Source organism: Channa argus, chromosome 9 (genome assembly GCF_033026475.1).
Source record: "Channa argus isolate prfri chromosome 9, Channa argus male v1.0, whole genome shotgun sequence".
Taxonomy (NCBI): Eukaryota; Metazoa; Chordata; class Actinopteri; order Anabantiformes; family Channidae; genus Channa; species Channa argus.
The window spans coordinates 20,699,197-20,724,782 of record NC_090205.1 but is presented as its reverse complement, the minus strand read 5'-3'; the positions used below and the strand labels follow the sequence as shown (position 1 = coordinate 20,724,782).

At 38.9% G+C, this 25,586-nt stretch overlaps 1 protein-coding gene across 10 annotated transcripts in view; it reads left to right on the top strand.

Moving 5' to 3' along the window:
- lrp1bb (low density lipoprotein receptor-related protein 1Bb) overlaps positions 1 to 25,586 on the top strand; it is a 241,578-nt gene that overhangs the window by 125,111 nt on the left and 90,881 nt on the right. For 7 of the 10 annotated variants that reach the window (XM_067516512.1, XM_067516508.1, XM_067516509.1 and 4 more), the window contains 13 exons: positions 2,436 to 2,655; positions 3,237 to 3,426; positions 4,553 to 4,675; positions 4,998 to 5,141; positions 7,583 to 7,708; positions 8,805 to 8,918; positions 12,329 to 12,409; positions 12,550 to 12,720; positions 13,698 to 13,880; positions 17,147 to 17,347; positions 20,164 to 20,409; positions 23,813 to 24,010; positions 24,570 to 24,774. In XM_067516512.1, the coding sequence (XP_067372613.1) occupies positions 2,436 to 2,655; positions 3,237 to 3,426; positions 4,553 to 4,675; positions 4,998 to 5,141; positions 7,583 to 7,708; positions 8,805 to 8,918; positions 12,329 to 12,409; positions 12,550 to 12,720; positions 13,698 to 13,880; positions 17,147 to 17,347; positions 20,164 to 20,409; positions 23,813 to 24,010; positions 24,570 to 24,774 (2,202 nt within the window). Of the gene's footprint in view, positions 1 to 368; positions 547 to 2,435; positions 2,656 to 3,236; positions 3,427 to 4,552; positions 4,676 to 4,997; positions 5,142 to 7,582; positions 7,709 to 8,804; positions 8,919 to 12,328; positions 12,410 to 12,549; positions 12,721 to 13,697; positions 13,881 to 17,146; positions 17,348 to 20,163; positions 20,410 to 23,812; positions 24,011 to 24,569; positions 24,775 to 25,586 lie in introns of those variants that run through there. The other 3 variants (XM_067516516.1, XM_067516507.1, XM_067516515.1) reach the window with 2 other exon arrangements.

The following is a 25,586-nucleotide window of genomic DNA, read 5'->3' as shown; positions in this document are numbered from 1 at the left end:
TAACAGCCACCAAATCCATGGCAGTTGGAGATTAGTTTTCCAGCCCCAAAGGGGATGTTCTGAACATTTTGCTATGCACAGCTGTTTCCTTGCTATAGGCAAATACACCAAACCAAAAATCTAACGTCATCATAGTTTTTTTTTTCTTTTGTGTTGTTTCTCATTTTCCTAAATAATATTTAGTCAGGCATTTGTCATGTTTCTAGTGTTGTCTTTTTCTTCCCCCTAACAATGTCAGTTTTTTTTTTTTTTTTTTTGTCCTTTCGGTTTATTCCGTGAGTTCAGGGTCGCCACAGCGGATCATTATCCACATGTTGATTTGGCACAGTTTTTAGGCTTGATGCCCTTCCTGACGCAACCCTCCCCAATTTCTACTGGGCTTGGACCAGCACTGCACAGCTGGGGAGGGGAATGGGCTGTTAGGGGTTCGGTGTACTGCCCAGAGATACTTTCACATATAGACGGGACCGGGGATCAAACCACTGATCCTGTGGTCCGTGGGTGACTGCCGTACCAACTGAGCTACAGCCACCCCACCCTAACAATGTCAGTGATTTTGAAATTAATATTATATATATATCACATGCTATTCATCTCATAGTGTTGCAAACTGCATAAAAATAAAATTCTATTTATCACAGTGATAAATAAACACAAAGTTTATCAGATGAAAAACACAAGACAAAACAAAACACAAAATAAGTGTGGTGAGAACACATCCTCCAACAAGAACATTTGATGATTGCCTTTAAACTCAACTGATGTACCGTACCAAAGCCGCAGCAGTGGTGTAATGTTGTGTTACTACTTTGTTTTTGGGAAGTATGAATAACTTTTACTGGGGCCCTCCCACTGACAGCACAAATGATTAGAAAGCTAGTTTTGGGCTTCAGAGGGAGCGTTCACCCTGAACGCGACAGTCCTTTGATCTTTATCTCCTCTGCTGGAAAGGACTCTCCAGGTAAAATGAGTGCACCTCTCCAACGGATTACTTGACTGCATTCTCACAACCTTATTTTCTGGTCTATTTGCCACCTTCAGTCTGTGTTGGCATGATAAGGACTGCTGGTGTCAACGTAACGGTGTCATACCTGTTTATCTTTGCTGCATTAGGAATCAAAAATAAATAAACTTAAATAAAAAATAACCACTTGCACAAATAAAATTGGACCTTAGTGGTGCTTTGCTTTGGAGAAATTTGTGCAAAAAAGTTCAGTTGTAAAATTTATTTTGACATGAACATTGTGAATAGACCCTCTGATGATGGGATTACAGAACACATGTATGAATGAATGTAAAAATGAATTGGTAATTGCAACTTTAAATGGATGTCTGGACATGAATAAATATATAATTACATAATTTAGTTGATTCAAATGGAAGCTGTAGTAACATTTTCTTACTATGAGGGAGGAACTGCATGGTGTCCTTCAGCCCATCTGATGTGGTGACTGTGTGCATGTACTGTAGGCACATGTGTGTCTCCATGTGAGTGTTGAGGACTGCTGAATAATTCATAAGGTTGTAAAGATGACTCCCAGACAGAGGGAACCTTCGTTCACCTCCATATTCCATTCTGTTTCATCATCCCTTAGCCGTCCCTCCATCATTGATAAGAAACAAGGGGCCACATGGCTCAGTCAGCAACACTCAAACATAGCAAATCCCCTGGGCATGGTTACTAGAGAGCAGATCACGTCAAATTGGTGACCCAATCAGCTTTCAAATACAGTAGCGTAAGCCCAGAGAGAGTTGCAGCCTCGGCAAAGACAAGATGCACTAATAACATTTTATTTATTTATTTATTTTTGTGTGTGAGGTTGGTGGGGTGGGGAATATAAGACTTCTAACTTCTCCTTGATGTGCAGTCAAACTGCATTTTAACTTGATAAGCCTGAATAATTTCTTATGCTACGATGCATTCTCTTTTGACTACTGGGGATGTTTGATTATTTGCTTTTACATAGTGAAAGAGGATTAACATTTTTTTCCAGTTCAGTTAGGAACAATCTCTTCATCATGCCAAAACCAGTTTTTATGAATAAATATGTATATATTACTTATTTGGTAGGTTAGGTTGTGTGTTTCTTATACGAATCAAGGAAGCACGTAAAAGATTTAGCAATAAAACGGGCAAGACTTACTCAGTAGAAATGTGCTCTCATTGAAATTGATTGATTACAACTTAAGCTAGACTTCTATAGTATTGGTGGCATTGGTGAAATTAGAGTCACACCGACCCCATGCTGTCCAGAGACTTCAGCTTTGGTTGTGATCCCTCTTTCTTTCTCATCTGTCAAATCTACCACATATAATATATATGCTTAGGTGAATTAGGGAGGAGACCAATAAAACTGAACAGTCCTATTATCTGCTGAAATGTCACCACGTTATTTGTTTGCATCCACCTTATGTGCACATCTGTTTGATGACAGCTGGATGTACTGGACTGACTGGGAAGAGGATGAGGTCAATGACAGCATTGGACGGATAGAGAAAGCCTGGATGGATGGATCCAACCGTCGCATTTTCGTCACTTCCAACATGCTGTGGCCCAATGGTCTGACGCTGGACCATGGTTCCAGCACAATGTACTGGTGTGATGCCTACTATGATCATATTGAGAAGATTCATCTCAATGGAACTGGAAGGATGGTGAGTTGAGTATGTAGCAGTGGTAAAGAGCAGCTACATTGTCCAGGAATCATATTACCGTTAGCTGTTATACCTGCAAATCAAGATCCCAGCTGAAAATTCCTGCTACTGTATGTTGTTGCTTGGTTAACTGTAAATTGTAAATATCTATAAATATGCATCCTCAGCATAACATCAGTGTTTTTTTTAGCAGTGACACAATCTTAATATCCAGTGGAGTAATAAGATTGACAACTGCTCCTCTTCCCACATTAACTGCCAACAAGATATCCCTTTGCTCCCAACTGTTCCTGTCAACTGTAGCTGTACCGCCATAATAAGCTAATTAATTATTTGCAAATGCTATTTAATCAATGCCAAGATTCTAGCAAACATTATTATAAGCAGAAAGCAGTGCGTGAATAAATTTGTGCAAAGAAATTGAATCACATTCATCATATACTGTGATCAAATAATTTCTAAGCACCTATTCAAACAGCTGGAACCCACTTTGAGATGATTGATTTTTGTCTTGCTGATGGTGTCTTTCTGTGGCTCTCCTAATCTTTTGATTACCCCCGCATATTTGCTTCATGTTGCAGGTGGTGTACAACGGAAAAGAGCTGAACCATCCATTCGGAATCTCTCATTATCGTAATTTCATCTTTTGGACGGAGTACATGAATGCTTCGGTCTTCCAGCTGGACCTGTCCAACGGCGATGTCACTCTGCTGCGGAGCGAGAGACCACCGCTATTTGGCCTGCGTGTCTATGATGCACAGAGTCAGCAAGGTTGGCTGTTTTCCCTTCATTTGCTCCTCAACCAGTGCCGCTGAACCATGGCTTCCCTAACAGAGAAAGTGCCTGTCCTGCACTGAAAATAGAACCACCGTGTGCTGCAGCTCCAGACATTTCTGCTATAACATTTACAGCAGAGATTTTCATATATGCCAATCGGAGTCAAATGTCACGGTGTAAAGCAGCACACTGATGAACAGTGACAGTCACTTTTGAGATCACTTGGGGTTTCACTCTGTAAAGTAAAATAAAGTGACCAAGGTTTGGGGGTTTGCTCACCTCTGTAACAAATGATGATGGATTCTTGCTATTAGTGAGCTGAAAAGAGCAGATAGGAGAGGCGTTGGATATGGCTGACAGTGGAGAACTGCATAAGCCCTCACAGCAGGTATTTCCTTTGTTATTCCATAATAGGCATGTGCTGTAAAAAAACAGTGCTCAGACAGCCTCTCCAAAGTCAGGAGAGGACGATGCTTTAACTCTTAATGCCTTGAAATATAATTGTATACAGTTTAATGACGTGGTTTTATATGTGGCAGTGTTTGTTTCACTTTTCAGGACAATGATTTTCATACTTTAGAAACTTTAAAGCTGCCATAGCAAGTATATGATGCAGATGCGGTGCAGACACTGTTATGGACACGTCTCTGTTGTTCATTTGGCTGTCCTGTCCTCTGAGTATTACTGATTGGCTCTTACAAAAGCAAATGCTTTATCTCTTTGGCTCAGACACTACCTTTTGGACCCATTGTTAAAAGAAAATGACAGAGGTGTCTTAAGCTTTAACTCTTTTTTTTTTCTTTGGAGACTGTCAGTTTTGTCCAGAAAGACTAATTATGCCTCCATAAAAATGTCAACAGTTTTTCACCCCTAGTTTTCCCAGCGGCTTGACATGTGGTTAGAGAACACATGGTAAAGTATAAACCTGGCACGTCTCTGTAAGACAGGAGACATTTTGGTGCAGTTTTAAATATGTGACCCAGAACCCACAACCTCTGCTGTTTGCAGTACAGAGGGAGAAAAGGCGAAACAACAATAAAATCACTTGGCACTTATGGTGGGCTTTAGAAAATGTGTCTTTAAATGAGCAAGACACCTTATTTGGGATCTATTTCTCCAGGTGACAACGCATGCAGTGTGAATTATGGGGGCTGCAGTACCCTCTGCCTTGCCATCCCAGGAGGCAGAGTGTGTGCCTGCGCTGACAACCAGGTTCTGGAGAAGAACAGTGTCACCTGCACAGGTAGGAGGACATAATAAATCAGAAAGCGACAAAGATCATCTGGTCCCAGCATACTGTAATCCCATCCTATGGGACAAAGATCAAATAATTTTATCTGTTCACATGCAAATCTGTTTATAAATACAGTGTGGGAAAATGTGTAAAATTATCCCTGCGGGTTTTTACAAATACAAAGCAAATCCCAGTTGCTACAGTGTGCACAAGGTCGGAAGACATTATTAACACGTTTTGTGTGCTATAATAACCATGTCAATAATTCCCTCATGACAAATACTTCATAGGAAGTCTCTTGTTAATTTTGTCTCACCACTCTTTCTTCCAGAAGCTTCCAGCAGTAGTTTAGAGCCCCAGCGATGTAAAAGTGACGAGTTCCAGTGCCATAATCATCGCTGCATACGAGACTTGTGGAAATGTGATGGAGACGACGATTGCCTGGATGGAAGTGATGAGGAGAGCCACAGATGCTGTGAGGAACTTCAGTTTAGTCTACAGACCGACACCCTGCATTAAAACACAAATACATTGTCTGCTCAGAGTAACATGTAGTAGCTACACAACTTTGACCCCTTTGCATTTGTTTAGGCAGTTTTGCTATTTAACACATCTGCTCGAGTATATACACCATCTCAGATGCCTGGAATATTGTATTTTTCAGAGAGCAAACTACAATGTAACCTCTGGCGGAAAGTATATCATTGAGAAATCAATTCAAATAATGATTTACAATAATCTGACTTGTTTTCTTATTGGATTTAAAGTATTCTTGAGAATATGAAGTTTCATTTGAAAATAGATAGTTGTGAATTTAAAGGGTGACTTTACCACTTTTCAACTTGCTTTCTATGGCTCTAGTTTAGGGTGTTAATTTACATTAATGCTTATAAACGTCCCTCTAATTTCCCTAACTTCTTCTTCTAGCTGAAAACTCCTCCAGATGACATCACCCAGAAGAGTTTCTCATTTTAGTAGTTCAAAGGTTGTCATCTAGAGGTACTCTGGAAAAGCAGGTTGATTGTGATTATAAACTCCATAGTGGGATGACACTGCAAGATGACATAATCTGAGTTCAAGGTTTTTCCAAGTGATGTCATCTGGAGGCATTTTTCAGCTCAGAGTAGAGAGAGATTTCAATCTAGGGAGGTCAAAGGGAAGTTTAATGGCATTTATGTACATGTACTACCCAAATTAGAACCAAAAGAACCAAATTAAAAATCAGTGAAGAGTTCCTTTACGTCTATAGATGTATGTGTGTGTAAGTACAAAAATCTAAATACACTAATTGTGTAAATAACTGTCATGGCAATATGTTTACATTTATTTGCTTTTTTTTTATTTTGAAGCGCGATGATTGCACAACATACATATTAAATAGACAACCTCCTCCAAGAATTTAATGCACAGGGTTTAATTCAATTGGGTCTCCTGACATCAATACAGGTCAAATGTCTTTTAATTTGCCAAGCCCAAGGGCTCTTAACTTCCTGTTAGTGATCATGATTGATTACAGCTGGTGGCTTCTCTGTGCCAACATAAAAAGGGTGTGTTTGACAGCACACGTTGGTTTGACCAACAGTGGGAAAGTGCAATGAGCTAAGGGCAAAAAAAGAAATATATAAACTAAAAGATGGTAGATTTATACATGTCCAGAATTTCTCTTAGAGCCATTTCTAAACAGCTGCAAATTTCAAGAATATCAGTTTAAGCAATTGCACTGGAAGGTGTTGCCACTTTTAGCAACACAGCTGAGAGGACATTGGTTCAGAAAATCAACTAAAGTTTTTAGCTGATCACACAGACAAAGAAAATGTCTTCTGGGGGGAGGTTTTGTATTTGTAGTCCGATTAGACAAAGACTGAGTTGTTTGGTCACAATGACGGAACTTATGGAAAGATGAGGAATTCACTGCACCCACTGATGTGTATGAATGCTACTGGTAGTATCATGGTCCGATGCTGTCTTGCTGCCAGTGAACACGTATTAAAGCTGGTTGTAAAATGGATGAAGCAGGCCTTTGGAGTGATCTGTCTAAAGTTTTGACTCGCTGGGCTGTATGTGTAGATTTGACTCGGTATGCATCTTTTTGAGAATGTGTTTTTTTTTTTTTTTTAGAAAAAGCCTAAATGAATTAATCCCTTTGATAAAATTACACATACAATTCATCTCGTACAGTCTTGCATCAAGCACTGAGATATTCCTGAAAACCAACAACAGTGTTAGGTATTAGAATTATGTTGCCTCCGAAAAATCAAAGGTAATTTATCATGCACACACAAAAGTGTCACAATATCCCAGAACTCCACAGAAATTTGCTCACATTAATTTAGTATGATTTATGAGTGGTGGGCCATACTGAATTTGAATGGTCACCGTGTAATTAAAGTTAAATGACGTGATTGAAAAGAAAAAAAGGAGTCTGGCTGGTAGTTTTAGTGAAGTATATTTTGGGAGAGTGGCTTTATATAAAACGAAAAGCCACTAAAACCACATAACAAATATACTTAAGACTGCTGCTATAGAGACTCCATTACTCTCAATTAAAGGACAAACCACCAAGGAGAAACATGAGTGAGATTCTCCTCCAGAACAATCTCTTTTTTGTTGCCTAACATGGATCGCTGGTGTATCTGTGCAAGATTATTTGGGCTGCGGAATGAAATCTGACTAACAAGCTGTAAATATATTCTCTAAGAATACAGTCCCCACCTGAATAGGACTGAGAAAGAACAGGTAGGCTGGGGAAGGTTTAATCGTAAGATAGTAAACTACCTATGCTGCAGCTACGACCTAATGTGTTGTTGGTGATGTTTTAGCTGTTAAAGCTAACAGGTATATTAGTGGTGTGAGAAATGCTTCTTTCATCCTAATGTCTGACTTTTTGTGTGTGTGTGTGTGTTTGAACATTTGCAGCCAATCACACCTGCCCTACTGATCAGTTCAAATGCAGCAACAATCGGTGCATTCCCAAAAGGTGGCTTTGTGATGGAACGAATGACTGTGGCAACAACGAGGATGAGGCCAACACCACATGTACAGGTATGTACTGTACTACTACTATGTTTGACTGCAGTTTAATAATTTTATCACGTCTTTGGAGCATTTTGGATCATTTGCAATTTCAGAAACTTGGCATTATCTGTTATGCAGTACCATGGGTTTTCTTTATACCCTGATTGATTTCTAGACTTCAGACATCAGTTATTTTTTCAATGAAAGCTGAAGTGTAATTGTCTGAAATAGGGATATCATAAGAGCATATTGTGGTTTCAGCATCAACTGACAGAGTTGTCTATTTCGGTAATCGATTTCCATCATGCTGTAAGAATTAAAGATCCAGCCGCTCTTTCAACTACATAGTAAGGCAAAAAAAGGATGTTGTTTGTGTTATATATGTTTCCAGTATTTTTGCATTTTTTATTTTTATGAGGCCTTCTTCTTTGTGCTTTACATTCAAACAAAAAAGAAGCACACCAAAAAAAAAAAACATGTTTTCCATCACATTTCATTTCGATAAAATCCTCCCACTTCACATATCACTTTGTACATCAAAGTCTTGAACAGAGGTGTCTAGTGTTTCCGGTGTAGGCTTCAATGTTACAATGTGCAGCTATTGAGTAGCTTCAGTACATCGCAATCAATCTCAGTGTGTGAGAGCGCTTTCCGATATCAAAGAGTTGTGGCACCTACAAGGAGGCAACTGTATGTCAGAAACACTTAAAGTATATCACATTTCTTCCCCCTGTGCTCAGTGGTGCCTCTCAGGAGCTTTTTATCCTTAGAGGATGAATCAACGAGCATTTGCCTGGATGATGAATGTCCCTTCATTGACAGATTGACATGCATATCCAACATCAGCAAGACATTACTTGTGCTTGTGCTATTTGTGCGTGCCCTCCGTGACCATGTAGCAGGTAACTGACGGCCCATCAAGGTACAGCACATTTCCTGTGCCCTTTAGACTTTTATTCATTTATTTATTTAACTCTCCTATGTGTTTGAGTGACAAAGCGTTGTTGCACGAGGGGGACATTGACGTCATTGTGATAGTAGTGATCATTAGAGTTGTTGTGCACGTCCCGCATTGACTTATGCATGCGTGATTAAATTAAGTGGCTTCTTTCTTCTTCCTCAGCCCAGCCTTGTCAGTCTGACCAGTTTTCCTGCCATAATGGACGATGTATACCTCGGGCCTGGAGCTGTGACCGGGCAGATGATTGCGGGGACATGTCTGATGAAATATCATGCAGTGAGTCACACATGGTTATTTACCACATGCCATTCAAGTGTCACACCATGTGAATGTGACTGCTGCTGCTATTTTTGTTGCTCTGTTTTATAAAAAAAAAATAGGCTGGTGAATGAACTGAATACTAATAAGGGCATTTTAGGCAATCATTAATTATTTACCTCTCACAATTTTTAATGTTAAGGCTTATCAGGGTAGATTTACAGCTGCAGTGACTGAGGAGTTTGTTACTCGTCTTCTACTCTTGCTCCTGTTTTACAAAATATCTGTGAGGGTTGACAGGATTGTTGTAGCTAACTCAATTATTGCGTCATCAGGCAGTAAAATTTCAAAACTCATTGCGCAATTCTGCACTCTCAAAATGTGACTTTATAATTTATGTAGTCAACTCTGCCAAAAACTTGTCTACATTTTTACTGTTTCTTTTTATAGAGGCAACTTTTAATGAATGTGCTAAGAAGCACTTACACTGTATGACTGTCACTTGTGCATTAAAGTGAACTCTTTTCACAATACATCCTTAAAAGCACACTGCAGAAAACTGTTCACTGCTCACTGTTGTCCACTTCTAGTAGTATTACTGATAGAGGAAAGTCATAACACAGAAAAGTGTATTGTACTACATATAGTTTAAACACACATAAGATATACACATTTATATATATATATATATATATATATATATATATATATATATATATATATATATATATATATATATATATATATATATATATATATATATATATATATATATATATATATATATATATATATATATATATATATATATATAAGTGTTAGTACCAGGCTCTTTTTAGCATTTAGCTCAGAGCGTATGTCATTGTATGACCCCCAGAGCCATGACGCCCTTCAGCCTTCGAAAAACTACAAGGAACTGAAATTGGAGCAAACCAGTTGAATCTACAAGATTTAAAAGTGCTGTGTAACTAGTTTTAATAACGCTACTTCACTACCTGTGAAAGTAGTACTTTGAAAAAGAAAGAAAATAATCCTGCAGTTACTTACCCATTATGTTACCTATATATTTTGAATGAACTCAACATGAACTCAACATGCCCTAGCTTGTGGCATCATCTTAGACGGTTGGTATTTAGGAAACTGCATAGTTTTGTAAAGTAGTTATTGTTGTGTCTCAATGGTATTACACAATCTGTTCAGTTTCGGATTATTGCTGGAAAACTGAATAAGAAAAATATGGCACGCCATAATGCCCTGAACTTTTTCAGAGTTCTTTGAAAATATATTTAACCTTTTATTATGCAAAGGAAATGAGCATTTTAGGCTGTAAAATGTGTATTAGCCGTGAAGTTGAACTTGATAAATCAGCAGCATTCATTTAAAAGACATAGCAAAGGTTTTAAGATTCCCCCTTTTATCACTATTTGTATTAAATCAGCCTTTTACAGTGATTGATGTTTGGCAAAGGCTGCACTATGCTGTATCACCTCAGCCTCTCTTTGTGTGTCCTAAGCTGCTTCAGTACACAGTCACAAACAGCCGGGGTGTAAGCAGTAATTAAAGTTCATGCTCGGCTTCATTCAATCATAATCAAGCTGTGCAGCAAAACATATTCTCTCCCATACTGTTGTCTGAAATTCCTCAGGCATTACTTCTCTGTAGGCACTCTACTGTGCAGCTCTGGCACCTCACTTTGTGTTAGTGTAGCTACTGTGGGTTTTGGAACACCTGAAGCTCAGTGGTGGCCACCTTAGAGATTGATACTAATTTGGATTCTGTTTGTCAGTAGTTTAGTAGTTGTCACACTGTGTCTCATATTGGGCTGTCTGTTCACTTGAAGGAGTCATTATTTATGGATGCTGGTGTTTCATTTTTAGCCAGGCTCACTGTTTACTCAAAACCTTTTTTATTTATGAATGTTTGTACTTCATTTTTAATGAATATTAAATTCCGACAAGTCATGTGTTGTCAGTGAGGCCTAACGCATTTGAGGGAAATATAGAAGACACTTGTCTGATCAAGATACGATATATCTTTTCGACAGCAACTAAGGTATTCAAGGCAGCTGTAGCCGATGCCAACAAATCAATTCAAATGTAGACTTGGATTTTATGCTGAAGTCAATAAAACTTCAGGCATACTCTAAGGACATTTATAAAGTACTGTATATTGATTATTTTAAAATGGGATATGTGGAACTACAAACACTGATACTGACAATGTTATCAGTCTGAAAATGCAGTATCTTTATACTTACTGCAGCACTAGTCAAAATATTGATGCTATAATGTAGACAACTTCAGTTTGCGAAGTCTCCTTGACTGCAAAAATCTATAAAAAAGCATTATAACTTTTTTTTTTTCCCCTTCAATGTGAAAACAGCTCATATTAGTTTTAATTCTGTATCATCTGCTTTGCAATGATGACTCAACCATGACATGGTTAGCGGCACTCTGAGCAACACACTCAAGGAGGGATGCGTGTTTTTGCTTTAGGGCCAATATGTTTTTTTTACATTTATAGTTTTGTGATTGGAGGCATTGAGAGGAAATATGAAAACTGAACTCTTTGTGAATAAAGCAATGCAGTGCAAGGCTCCTCGGTACAAAGCAGCAATCAAATAAGGAATTTCACAATATTCCCATGTTTTCTTTTCAAATTCCCTTCATGCCCACCTGTAACACAGGGTGTATCAAGTTTATTTTAGTTGTAATACTTGGTGTACAATTCAGGTTAGATAACCCTAGTTTAAGGTGGACTTTTTGCTAGAATTATATATTGATGGCATATTTGTATTTATATTAGCTAGACAGAATTTTAATTTAATCATTCACCACGACATTTTATACACCTACACATGGTGAGAAGATTATTCCAAATTGCCTTTGTGATCTTGAGATCTCAACTGTGAAATTTTGATTTGCCAAACCTGGGGTCGGGTTTTTTTTGTTGAGCAAAGAACATTGCTTGAATTTCAACGATTTTATTAATAGGGCGGCTGCTACCTGAAAGTACACCATGGGTGTCTGGTTAAAAGAGCATTTGCATTTCTTTTTATATTCTGCTCAGAAAGCTAAGATTTTTTGTATGTGTGTCTGTCTGTTCTGGTGTCTGTTTTGTCTGCACTCTGTTCTCTTCATTAGACATTCCTTCACATTTACAGACGGCTCTCCCAAAGAGACCGCATTGATTAAATCGAAATCTCAACCACATAAATTATTGTCTATATTTATTTATATCTGACTAAAGTTATGCAAGTCCACTCATACAAGCAGAACAATGTAGAGCTCCACTTCACGCTTCACTCCAAACTACATACAGTAACCCATATACACTGTGCACACACACAGTGTAGCTTTTAGGACATGCACTTTTGCCACTTCTGTAAATGTCAGGTGTACAACTTACATGATTTCAAACCTTTTCAGCTTTCCCCACCTGTGAGCCCCTCACCCAGTTCAGCTGTTCCAATGGACGATGTATAAATGTGAAGTGGCACTGCGATTCAGGTAAAGCCAGGGTCCTTTGACGACACTCATCACAGAAATCAAAGACTGATCATTGATAAATATTGATTATATAATTACGTTTGTCTTGGTAATTGTGATGGTGGTGCAGTCACGCCTTTGATGAGTGTGTTTGTGTGTAGATGATGACTGTGGAGATGGTAGTGATGAGGTAGGATGCATCCAGTCCTGCTCCAACACCCAGTTCCAGTGCTCCAGTGGCCGCTGCATCCCAGACCAATGGGCCTGTGATGGTGACAACGACTGCGGGGACTTCAGTGATGAGAACACAACCTGCAGAGGTGGATCAGCACGTAAGAAAAGTTATTTCTATGGTTTACATTTGTAATTACCCCATTAAACTTTCAGCCGTGAGGTTAAGCAGAGCTGTCAGGTGGCATCGTTATAAGGCCACAGTTGCTCTCATACAGTATCTGCTTTAGTTTGTTAATGAATGCACTTGCAATTCAGATCAATGTTTAAATTTGGGCGTGATAATTACAAGTTTAACAATGAATCAGCTTGAGTCCCATAACTTTGTTTTATACTCACGTGTGAATAATTTTATCTCTGTTCGTGGGGAGTATACCATCAGGAGTTGAATCATTTAATCTAATTACCACAGAAACCCCATGCAAGCTCCAAGAAAACTCTCTCTCAGCTCACTTGCTTGTCACTAGAATGTGTAGACTATTCATCAAACTGTTTCCTGATGGGAACTGCAGGCTTCTGCACACCCCGGTGTCTGATTCCGCCTTTCCCCAGGGGACTGAATCTGTCTTAGCTTTGCCTCAGCTGTTGAATGAATGTTTGAATTAGATTTTTTAAGTATTTAGTAAATGGTTAATTGGATTCAGAGCATTGTATGTATTGAATGCACATTACCATATGAATGAACTCATATTGTTTATTAGCACAATACAATTAATCAAGCTTGTGTTCCAGGTGATTCTTGATGTTATTTGGATTCGAAATTCTGCATTTGTGTTCCTATTACATGGTTCAGGACCCTTCAACCATTATGTTTAACGTATTTCACCCTGCCATTTAGTGTGCTTTATCATTAGAGGAGAATGATGAAGTGCCTTTATAAAGGACAGGAACATGTTAGAGACATAAATGCTTGAAGTGACTCACTGACCTATTCTAACTGCCAAGAGCCCCACTTTCAAAGATAAATATTTGTAAACAGTTAAAGACGTCATGTTAAATAATAGTTCAACGCTGTTGTGCCTTTGCGTGTGACAGTGTGATGTGTGAAGCGGTAATTGCTCAATGACTTTTGTTTCAGTGCTGCCATCTGTGATTGAGTGCAGCGAGGAGGAATTCCACTGTGTCACAGATGGAACCTGCATCCCCGAGCGCTGGGGATGTGACGGAGACAAGGACTGTGAGGACGGGAGTGACGAGAAAGACTGCGAAGGCACCAAAAGGATGTGTGACCCCAAGGCCAAGTTTACCTGCAAAGATACAGGTAGTGAACACAGGACACTGCTAAACAACAGAGTGATGCGAAGGTGCTTATTAACCAAGTTAATGTAAAAGATTTTACTGAAGATTAGCATAATTTCCCATGTATTTAAACACTGCCATGCTTATGATGCTATTGCGCTTTGTTAGTGGCAGTTTTTGTTTGGTCTGCATCACAAAATATGATCCTGATGCAGGGAAACTAAACCCAGCATGCAATGGAGTTTAGTATGTGAATCTCAGCTGTTATAACACATTATGGCAATGAGCTGGCTGGTGGAACTAATGTACAGCGAGAAACGGTGACGAGACGGTGAAACGCAGCAAAAGAGACAAAGCCTCCAAATCAGCTGACTTGATTATTGACGTATATCGTTTCATGTTCTATAAATACGGTGAAGCATTAAATCCAAGAACATGTTTCATCATTTTTTATGCTCTGTGTGTGGGTTACATTATCCAACATAAACTGTCATCCAAATCAATCATGCTATTGGCTTGTAAATTAAATGGAATTAGCTGGGACTTGAATGTAGCCTTTGAATTCCCTTCAAGATGTATGAGTGAATCTATTCCTTATTAGAATTAATTAAAATAAAACATTGTTTAAATGCTTGGACTTTTACTGCACTTAACCTTGACAGGGAAAGCTTCAATAAGCAAAATATCAACATAATAAATAAAAGATACATTTCAATTCAGTCTCTAGTTTAGTTCTTTAGAAAGCAGGAAAGTATTTAGTTTTGTGTGTGTGCGTGCATGTATTTGTGTTTTTATCATACTAGCTTAATTCTCTGACAGGCTCTAGGGACCTAACTACTCTCCACTGTAGAGCAGCACACTGAAGTTGGCATATACTAGTTTAACCAATTAGGACAACACACTGAAATGGTTAGTTGAAAAGGCCCATGTGCCCAAACCGAGCATCCACTTTCTTTCAGCAGCTGAAAGGAGAAAGTTAGAGAGAGATTCCGTTCCTTTTTTGTCTTCACCTCTGCAGCGTGTCCCTTGACGATATTATCAAAAATGGAGGCAATGCTGCGTGGTGAAGGGTTGGTTAGTCCACACAATTATTATTCACTTTAATACTGCAGTGTCACACCCCTGTGCACTGGTGCAGTTTGTTCTGTCCTCCCCAGAAGAACAGAGTGCCCTCTCCAGCAATATTTCAGCAAGGGTTTCTGAAAAGAGTCATCTTAGCCATTTCGATGGAATAAAGGGAAAATGAGATGTATTTTAGAATTATTATTTTGTTGTGTTGTTATTGTTTTATAAGACAGAAATATCAGGCATGTTCTAGATCTATGTTCAGTGTTTGTTTTCTGAACAGACCACCTAGGGGGCTGGATGCCTGTCTTCTGTTCAACCATAGCTACTGTGTAATAATTGTGTTGGCAGCTCCTAGGATGGAATCCCAAACAGTAGCAACACAGGTTACAATGCATAAATGTTATATTGTCAGATCTCTTGAGTGTGGTCTGCATTTATAGATCCCTGTTCTACCTTAGCGGTACAAAAAACCCCTTCACACCCCAATCGCACTCACACACTGATGGGGAACAGCCGTGCAGCTGACCTGGCCCACTAGGGGGAACTAACCTGGTGTTTGGTGTCTTGCTCAAGTATACTTGAGCCGGGAATTTAACTATTGACCCTGTGAATATTAGATGAGTGCTCTAACTCCTAAACCACAGTTGTTTTGGATGTTTTCATTCAATATAGATTGTATGCAAAAATCTAAAGGTACATTTAATTTCATAATTTTTTATATCACTAAACCTGAAATCCAATTAAATATAGAGATTTTTCCAAATGAATCAAATGGAAACTTACAGCTAAATTTGGATACTGCATAGGTTTTATCTATACTATTCTATGAGTTAGAAACAATTAAATGCAGGGGATGCTGCCAAAAATAAAGAGCTATTGAAAACAGCAACAAAAAAATAAAACCAACAACCCCAATAACTACTAATTTATTTTTTTACCATTTAGAAACTTTGCTTAGAGGAGGAACCTACATAAATAATAATGTTACCAGCTCTGTAGATCCATCTGAGGATATGCTGAACATTTGATTAATTAAGATGAGACTTTTAGGTGTTTGAGCTTTTCTATATTTGGAGAGAACATTAAAAATGTATGTCCTACTCAAAATAGTAAGCAATGGTTATATTTAATAAGCCTATTCAGAATCATGCCTTTTCTTGAATGCCTCCTTCTTTTTCAACATCCTGGGCACCTATACATACTTGTAAAACGCATCAGGTTAAAGTTATGAAATAGTTTTTTTGTCATTTGGAAATTGCCAGAATCTAAACTGGTTAATTTAATTTTGCAAATGGTTAAGCTCCTTTTCCAAACACTTGACTGCAAACACATTCATTTTGATGACAGAATGAAACATTTATGTGCCCTGAGTGTTGTCATTAGTTTACACAGTTTAATTCTAATTTGTCTAATCACAGTAGCATCACATCAAAGATTTAGAAAATAAAGGGTTAAGAATTGGCTTATTTCTATTGGGACAGCTGGACGTGATACGAAGCCAAACATGCACACAGACACACCTAAACACACACTCTCAGCAGATTTCTTCAGACTCCCGTGTCCGTTAGAACTCATCCGGCACCCAACACAAACCAGCAGGGTTTAAAAAGCCTATGATGTGGCTTTGATGGAAAACCTGTAAGTCGGTATATGCTGTGATCCAATCTTTACCTGGGACAGTGCAGAAATGCTGATATGTCCTGCTATCTGTGTTGTTTTCTACCTTGCCCCTCCCTCTAAAATACATCTTTGTAACATTTACAGTAAAACAATTATAAATATAATTTACATTTACATTTACATTTATCCAAAGCGACTTACAAGTGAGGTTGTAATGTTGTGTGTTATTGATTTTCTGTGGATTTTTTTTCATCAATTCAAACATTTAGCAAAGAGAGAAAGAGTTGTTGATGGAGGCTCAGGTGAATAAAGAGTTTGGTGTTTTTGTTATTTAATATTTATTGTAAGGATTGGATTAAAAGACCAAGTAATTGAACTTTTATCTAATCTTAAATGAGAAAATGCCAGCACTAAACGTACTTGGTTAAGTTCCATTTAGTTTAAGGCAGGGAAATGTATTTCTAAACCCGTTGTACAGAAGTTATGTGAATACTTCCTAGAGTGAAATGATCTGAACCGCGGTGAATTATTAATTCTCACTCACACTTTTAAATTCCTAAAACGTTAATGTCTGACTATGTCTACATTCATATTCTTCAGGCAAGTGTATCACAAAGAGCTGGGTGTGTGATGGGGACATTGACTGTGAGGACCACTCAGATGAAGAGTCATGTGAGTCTGCTGTCTGCAAGCCGCCAAAGTACCCTTGTGCAAATGACACCTCTGTCTGCCTTACACCTGATAAGATCTGCAATGGAAAGGTGGACTGCGCTGATCGCTCAGACGAAGGACCCATCTGTGGTAATGTTTCTCCTGTCTGGGCATGCCACACATTTCAATGTGTTTTGTCTTACTGCAAGTTATGCAATGATAGTCTCCTGAAATGCGCTTGGTGGAAACTGTGTGTACCATATATCGCATGTGTGATTGCTGATAATCCTGTCGACATTAATATGCAGCCGTGAGCGCTATCATTCTTCAGGAAAGGCTTTCAACAGGCTCATGGAGGCTGAGACTGACCTAGCTCACAGCTGGTGCTCCACTTCATTCCAAATGTGTTTGATGGGGTTGAGGTCAAAGCTCTCCACAGGCCAGTCGGGCTCTTCCCCACTGAGCTTAAAAAATTACAAACAAAAAAAAAAGAAAACATTTTTCTTTGTACGTGGCTTTGTGCAGTCAATACGACCGTCAGTTTTGAACTACTAATCTAGGATTGGGTCATGCTGGCAGCCAGATCTGCAAGATAGGCCAGTCAGAGATTGTCCTTCTGTAAAATATGACACTGTAAGATGTTTGTGCTGGCAGGAAAAAATGATCAACGTAGTTGTATTAGCATGAAACGACTGTAACCAGCTGTCACCTATGAATGTCATGTCGCAAAGCACTGAATTTAAGAAGAAATACATCATTTTAACTAAACCTAAGCATGTTTATTTGGCACTTAAACCTAACACTGAAATTTGAGTGCATTAACCTAACCCTAACCCAACTGCTGTGTCTGCATAGTTAGAATCCAGCCTTTAGTAGTGTTAGGACAACCATGATTTTGGAGCCATTGAAACGAAATGCATCTGACATTTTGGAGCCTGGAGGCAAAAGGTGCAATATTAACATATCCTTCTGTGAGTCATATAGAGGCAAATGACCTAAACAGTGTGGGCATTGAGGTTGGATGACGTGTTGCCCAGACGTGTTGCCCAGTCATTGTGTTCCTTTGTACATTTTCATGTTGGAACTAGAAAAAATCCAAACTATTGCCACAAACTATGAAACACCGTGCTGTCAAATGTTATTGCATTCTGTTACATACTCTGAATTTAAGGGTTCTTCCAAAAACATTTTATTTTAGTTAAGTTGTCTCGGTTGCAGTGACAAGTTACACAGACAGACAGACAAATAGACGGTCTCCTCTGTATGATCCCCAATTTTGGCTAAAGCTATATCTGCCTGGACGTCTGCACTGCAAGGTGGATAATGGATTACAAGCAAGATCCTAAGAAGTTTATATGTATTTTTGATACTGTAAGCTGTCAACAATTCGTCAGCATTGTCGTCAGCAATGCTCAATTTGGCCATATTGTAGTTGTTGTTCAAGAGGAACTTTTTATAGACACTTTTCAAGTCTACAAAGGGTGGATGAGTGATACTTACAAGATATATTTTAGCTGAAGTCTCACTTTTATGTCAACAGACCAAGAAAACTTGTCAAGAAATAATGACTTCCATGTACTGTTAGACATTTTGGATGCAGTGATCCAACTTCTTCACTTCCTTTGATTGCCATTTCTTGTGAGAATAGAAAGTACTTGGTGGCACTTTTTTAAGGGGAAATAAAACAAAGACAACAGTGACAAATAAATAAACCACATTTACATTGCAAATTAAGACTGCATTCTTCTGTTCAGCCCTTTTTTTAGATATAACATTTCATTTTATAATTAAGTTTTATCTACATAGAGTAAAAAAAAACCATTGGGAATCTTGAAGCACTGTCACATCTACCAATTTTCACAGCAGGGGCTGAGAACATGTTACCTGCTGAGGCACCTTACGGCACTTGCGCTCTTCACTATATTTTTTTATCTCATATTATATCACGGGATGTTGAGGAACATTTCCCAGTGGAGTCGTGCTATATTATCTCCTTCACATCCAGCAACTCAGAGTCTCACAAGGAGCTGGTGTGTGTTGTCTTAGAGACCAGAGGAACTAAGCATGGAAAAATCCTTAGTCTTCTGACAAATGTGGAACTGTTTGTCCAGCAGCCTTAAGAGTGAAGAGAACGATCCCATGTGACCAGCCCCAGCCATCTAATCTCTTAAAGTGAGCAGTGTAAACATAAAGTTTCATTTGCTACAGCGCCACTAACCGAGCCCCAGGAGGGCCCTATGGGACCCTTGAGTGCCTGTGTTATCGTAGCTGACAAGATGGCTTCTGCCTCCTCATAGACAATTAGGCTGTGTTCAGAAGAACCTTAAGGGTCTGATTGATTTGCACAAGCTCAGCAGGATTCACATCCGCCACTGATGACTGTGACCACATGTGACCGTCCAGCTCCAGTTCCCACCTCTGAGTGCAGAGCTGCTCTCGCCCACACAGCACTGTCTTGCCAACGCTGGGAATAGAGAAGCCAGAGCAGTTTTTTTTTCACCGGTATTCTTTTCCATCCTGACCAGGCACTTTACAACAACAGGGTGTGCAGGCCTGACAAAATAAATAAAATAATATAAATAAAGAACATGAAGTTAAGACATGTCTGTCTTTATATCACTTCTGAAAAAGAACAGCACATCATGTTCTTTTTCCTGTTTTGCTTTTGAAGCCGTGATGAAAATAAAAACCTTTCACTCCCAGGTGATTCCACACAACCTGATGTATGAAAGCTTGCTTATTATAAAACACCTTTATCTTCAGTAAATGTGTGAACGTGCTCTGTACGCTCAAGTTAAGGTTTCTAGCTGAGTTAAAAGCATGCTATTCTTGCAACATTTTGGATTAATGGATTTGTTGGCATTTAGCAGGTATATCTTGTCTCATTTTAATGATAAATCTCACTATCTCGTCCAGTATCTTTAAATATAAGATTTCTAAGAATTTCTGTCTTCTCTTCAATCCAGATATGTGTCTTGTAGCCAGAGGGGGCTGCAGTCACCAGTGCACTGCGGCACCAGGGAAAGGGGTCGTGTGTTCTTGTCCCCCTGGGCTTCACCTGGACTCCAGCAACAAGACTTGTGAGGTGGTGGACTACTGCAGCCGACACCTGAAGTGCAGCCAGCTGTGTGAGCAGTACAAGACCACAGTGAAGTGTTCCTGTTATCCAGGTTGGGTGCTGGACCCAGACGGAGACAGCTGTCATAGCACAGGTAACAGACCCTGGCTTTTTAATGTTTGTTTTATTGATGCTGTTGGCTGTAGTGATGCTGTGCAGCTGTGGACTTGGATCTTGCTATAATATTAAATTTTATCCCAGGGCATAATAATACCTCTACAATCTTTGCTTCTGAGTTGCTCTTAGACTGTATTCTTGTTGTGTGAATGTCTCAAGTGGTACTTAAAACTCATTCCTTCACACCATAAAAAAGGACTAAAAGGACTAAAAAGGAAAACAACAAAAGAAGTCAAACTACAGAACCAGAAGATACAGGGTTAGTGTCTGTGAGTGCTGTAAAACTGCCGAGGTGGCGTGAAGAGCGGTAATAGTTGGTGATTTAGAGTAGTGTCAGGTCAAATTAAATCAGTTTAAAATCTGAAGAGCCATCTGGGCCATGAGTCCTGTCTCTTTCTGTCTGTACTGATGTTGAGTGAAAGAAACATGTCTTCTCAAACCACCAGAGCTTTGGCTCCTCATTCAGCTGTGTAGAAGTTCAGCTCAGGTCTAAGCCCATACAAACAAATGTTTTTCCAGTCTAATATTAAATCATACATTCAAACTTTCCGCTATTCTGATTGCTGTTATTGAATGATCTATTTCATGAGACCGCCTGAAATACAATAGTTACACACATATGCTGCTGGCTTGTCGGATGCAGATTTATGGACCTCATTTTGATTACTTGCTTCTCTGTTTCACTTCAAGATTGATGGGACTTGCAGCTCTAATCTTACATTAATGCAGGACAAGAATACACAATTCTCTGTGGAAGCCAATCAGAATTCTACAGCCTGATCATAAATCAACTTTTGCTTACAAACATAAACATTTCCGTTTCATCTGCGAGAGAGATGTTACTGGATAATTTGTATCCAAAAGTCCCAAGCACACTTTACTGTGCCTTTCCTTTTTAGATCTTAGTAGCAAAATATTTGTTAAAAAAAAACCTTCAGGTTTAAATCTTCTTTTTAGTAGCATTGTAGCTAGTCTGGTTATAAAACCCCAATGTGTCATTGAAGCAAGGGCACACTTTAATTGCATTTGTGTGCAAACAGTTCAGTTCCAAACAGTATCAGAGAGTGCTATGAAGAAGCAGCTCTCACCAATGCCCTGCTTTGAAAGACTGTGTATATATGTGTTGGGTGGGTAATGTGTGTGTGTGTGCTTGTGTGTTGATGAATTATGGTAAATGTGTACCAAGTATCCATACATGGAAAGATTTTACAGATTTTGATTTTTAGTTGTGTGATATTTCTTATAGAGCAGTGCGGGAGGTAGAAATAATTTTAATAATTGAGCAAAACCTCAGTGGGTGGACCAGACAGGTTCAGTGTGCAGGCGCTGTTGCCAACTTTAAGACTTGTCACTCGAGTTAGAAACTTAGAGAATCTACAACATTTATTTCTCAAAGGAGACTACTTACAAATGTATCTGCTTATCCAGAAAATGGAAAAATAAATGTGTTGATTCCCAGAGTGTTTGGGAACAAATTGCTTTGGCTGTAACTGTAAATATAAATTTGTACTTCATGGTAGTGAAAACATCCACAGACAGAGATCAAGCTGAGCAAAATAAACGGACAATGAACTAAATTAAATGTACAATTTCCTACAAATTTTACTTGATATCATAAAATCATATAGTGTATTTTTGTATGTGCCATTGCCAAAACCTTTTAACCTATTGCCATAATCTATATTTTGCAACTGTATGAGCTAATTACTAACATTTGCATAAATGTTAATTTGACACATCCAGCCAATTTGAGTTCTATTAATATGTTATTAGTCATTATCTCACCATTATTATGGTTTGGTAGGTCACTCATTGCCTCTTGGCATAGTTATTAAGAGACATCCGGGTTTGGCTTTATCAAGCAGCTTTAGTAAAGGTTTAAAGCTCAAAAATATTATTAGCTCATTTTGAATTTGATGGCTGCAACATATCTCAGAAAAGTTGGAAGAGGCTGATGCAGTAATTGCTGCAAATCAAAAACAAATGGAGGAACATGTGAAAACTAATTACGTTAATTGGCAACAGGTCAGTAACGTTACTGGGTATGAATGGAGCATTTCTGAGATGCAGAGCCTGTGGAATGTAAAGATGGGAAAAGGTTCACTAATGTGCCACAAATTATGGAACAATTTCAGAAAAATCGTCCTCAACTTAAAATGGTGAAGACTTTAAGAGCCCACCATCTACACTATATAATATCATCAAAAGGTTCAGAGAATCAGGAAGAATTTCTGTGCACAAGGGACAAGGGCGAAGGTCAAAACTGGATGTGTGTGATCCTCGAGCCCTGAGTCGGCACTCCATTAAAAATCGGCATGATTCTTTACTGGAAATCACTGGTCTGGAAAACTTCCAGTGTTTTCTGGGCCAAAGCTCATTTAAAATGGTCTTAGGCAAAATGGAAAACTGTTCTGCAGCTGAATCCAAAATTTGACTTTTTTTTTTTTTAAACATGGACAAAAGCCTGCATCTCTGATGGTACGGGGGTGCATTAGTGCCTATGGTTTGGGCAGCCTTAATATCTGGAATCGCACCATCAATGCTGAAAAGTAACAGCAACATAAGCTCCCATCCAGACGTGTCTTTCAGGGAAGACCTTACATATTTCAGCAAGACAATGATAAACCACATACTGCATCCATCACACCAGCATGGCTGCAAAGGAGAAGACTCTGGCTGCTGAACTGGCCTGTCTGCAGTCCAGATCTATCATCAATAGGAAAAATTTGGGGCATCATAAAATGAAAAATACGTCAACAAAGGCCCAGGACAGCTAGAATCTTGCATTAGACAAGAATGGGACAACATTCCTCTCCTAAAACTCTGGTCTCCTCACTTCCCAGAGATTTATAGACACTTTTTAAAAGAAGAGGGGATGTTACACAATGGTAAACATCACCCTCTTACAAATTTTGTGAAATGTGTTGCTGCCATAAAATTCAAAATGAGATAATATTTTCCATGAAATGGTAAAAAAAATCTTAGTTTTAACATGTAATATGTTGTTTATGTTCTATTGTGAATAAAATTTGGGTTGATAAGATTTGCAAATCATTGCATTCAGTTTTTATTTACGTTTATACATCCTCCCAACTTTATTGGCATTGGGGTTGTAATTTAAAACTGACAAATTCTTGTCAGTCAAAAGACTCCTGAAACCGAAGTGGCTAAATGTATTTCATCTATCGTAAACTTTATTGGGTTTTTTGTTTTTTATTATTTGTGCTTCTTATACTGTCACAGTCAAAATATCTTCTGTGGATAAAGCCTGTAATGTGTTTGCTGTCCTGTAATCAGTCATTGTTCAGCTCATTGTTCAGCATTCTGAAAACTTTCTTGTTGGCACTCTCTTTTTTTTTTCTGTTTCTAACCTTGACCAGATCCCTTTGAGGCTTTCATCATTTTCTCAATTCGACACGAGATAAGACGAATAGACCTTCACAAGCGGGACTACAGCTTGCTGGTGCCGGGGCTGAGGAACACCATTGCACTAGACTTCCACTTCAATCGAAGTCTCCTTTATTGGACAGACGTGGTGGAGGATAAGATCTACAGGGGAAGGCTCTCAGAGTCTGGCGGTATGCACACACACAAGTACGCATGCCGATGTACACAGACATTTTCTTAAAACTGAGAGAGTCATGTCTTACACATTTGTACTACAGAGGTGGTAATATACTGTAGCTCTGAGACACCGGCGCTGATAACACTTTTTTATTCTACTGTTTTGATACAGTGATATTGTCTTTTCCTAAGTTAGACCAAAGTTAAAAGATACCACAGGTCCGGAAGTATTCAACTGTTGTAGTACAGTTTGTACCCTTCAGAAAAGGATAAATCAGAAGTTTTATTTTGCAGCATATACAACTGAGTTTTCTTGCCTTTATATCCCTCAGTGGAGCATTAGAAATCCCCCCCTTAGCTGTGCCTATTGCATCCTTTTTTGAGACACACATAAAAACACGTCTAAGAAAAACAGTAAGCACCCAGATTATAAATATTAGGGAAAAACATTTTACTATGTTTAATGGAGCCCTGTAGAAAGCGATCTTCTTTATATGGAATTCATTGTAAATAGACACCAACCACCGCTGGCCATTGGATATAAAGCATATTAGTCCTACGTTGTTGTTTCAGGAGTGGCAGGAATTGAGGTGGTTGTTCAGCATGGCCTGGCCACCCCAGAAGGCCTGGCTGTGGACTGGATCACAGGGAGATTGTACTGGATTGACAGCAACCTGGACCAGATTGAAGTGGCCAAGCTTAATGGAGATATGCGCACCACACTGATTGCCGGAGGCATGGAGCATCCACGGGCCATCGCTCTGGACCCAGGGCAGGGGTACGTTATACAATATGTTCCACATACGTAGTCAGCTGGCAGCTGTGTCATCCATCAGACGAGATTATTGAAATAAAGTAAAAATTACAACCTCCTTGTATTCCTCACTTCGTCACGCCTTGATGTATGAAGATGTCTGCTGTGTTAAGGTCCATTAAGGCAGCAGATATAGAATACATCAATAACAGTGCTGTGCTCTCCGTTCAAATAATGACAACTGATGTAGCTAATGCTCCCCCACCCCCAACTATTGCTGCCACTTTATAAGGTTTTCACCGTTGTTGCACAGGAATGTTTGGCTTTTAAACATTTTATGCAAAATAAAAAAGCCTGAAATATGCTTTGTTCTTATTTGTGCATTATTCCCCTCAGGGTCCAATTTTCTAAGTCATAGCTGTTCATCCTGCTGGGATGCATGGGGAGAATGTTTGTAAAATGATCTGTCGCTCTGAAATGGCAGCCCTTCCTCCACCGCAAGTCAGCAAGCGAGTTGTTAGAAGAAGCACAGCATCTACTGCAGTACATTGATCAGAGATCTTCTCTTACATAGTAAAACAAGGTTTATGATAAAGTATTGGATTTATTATGTTAGGTTGTTGGTGGGGAGGTTTCGGTCAGAGAGAGGTCAGACTTATTATGCAAGGATGCAAGACATCTGGATGAGCTTATTGATGGGATCTAACACTGTGTTATTTAATAGAGTAAAGACAAGTGCATGGACATTGTACAAATTGTGTGCATGTCCGAGTGCGTTGTGTGTTTATGTGTGTTTAGGGGGGATCACCAGTTTGCATGTTTCTGTATTTTCACAG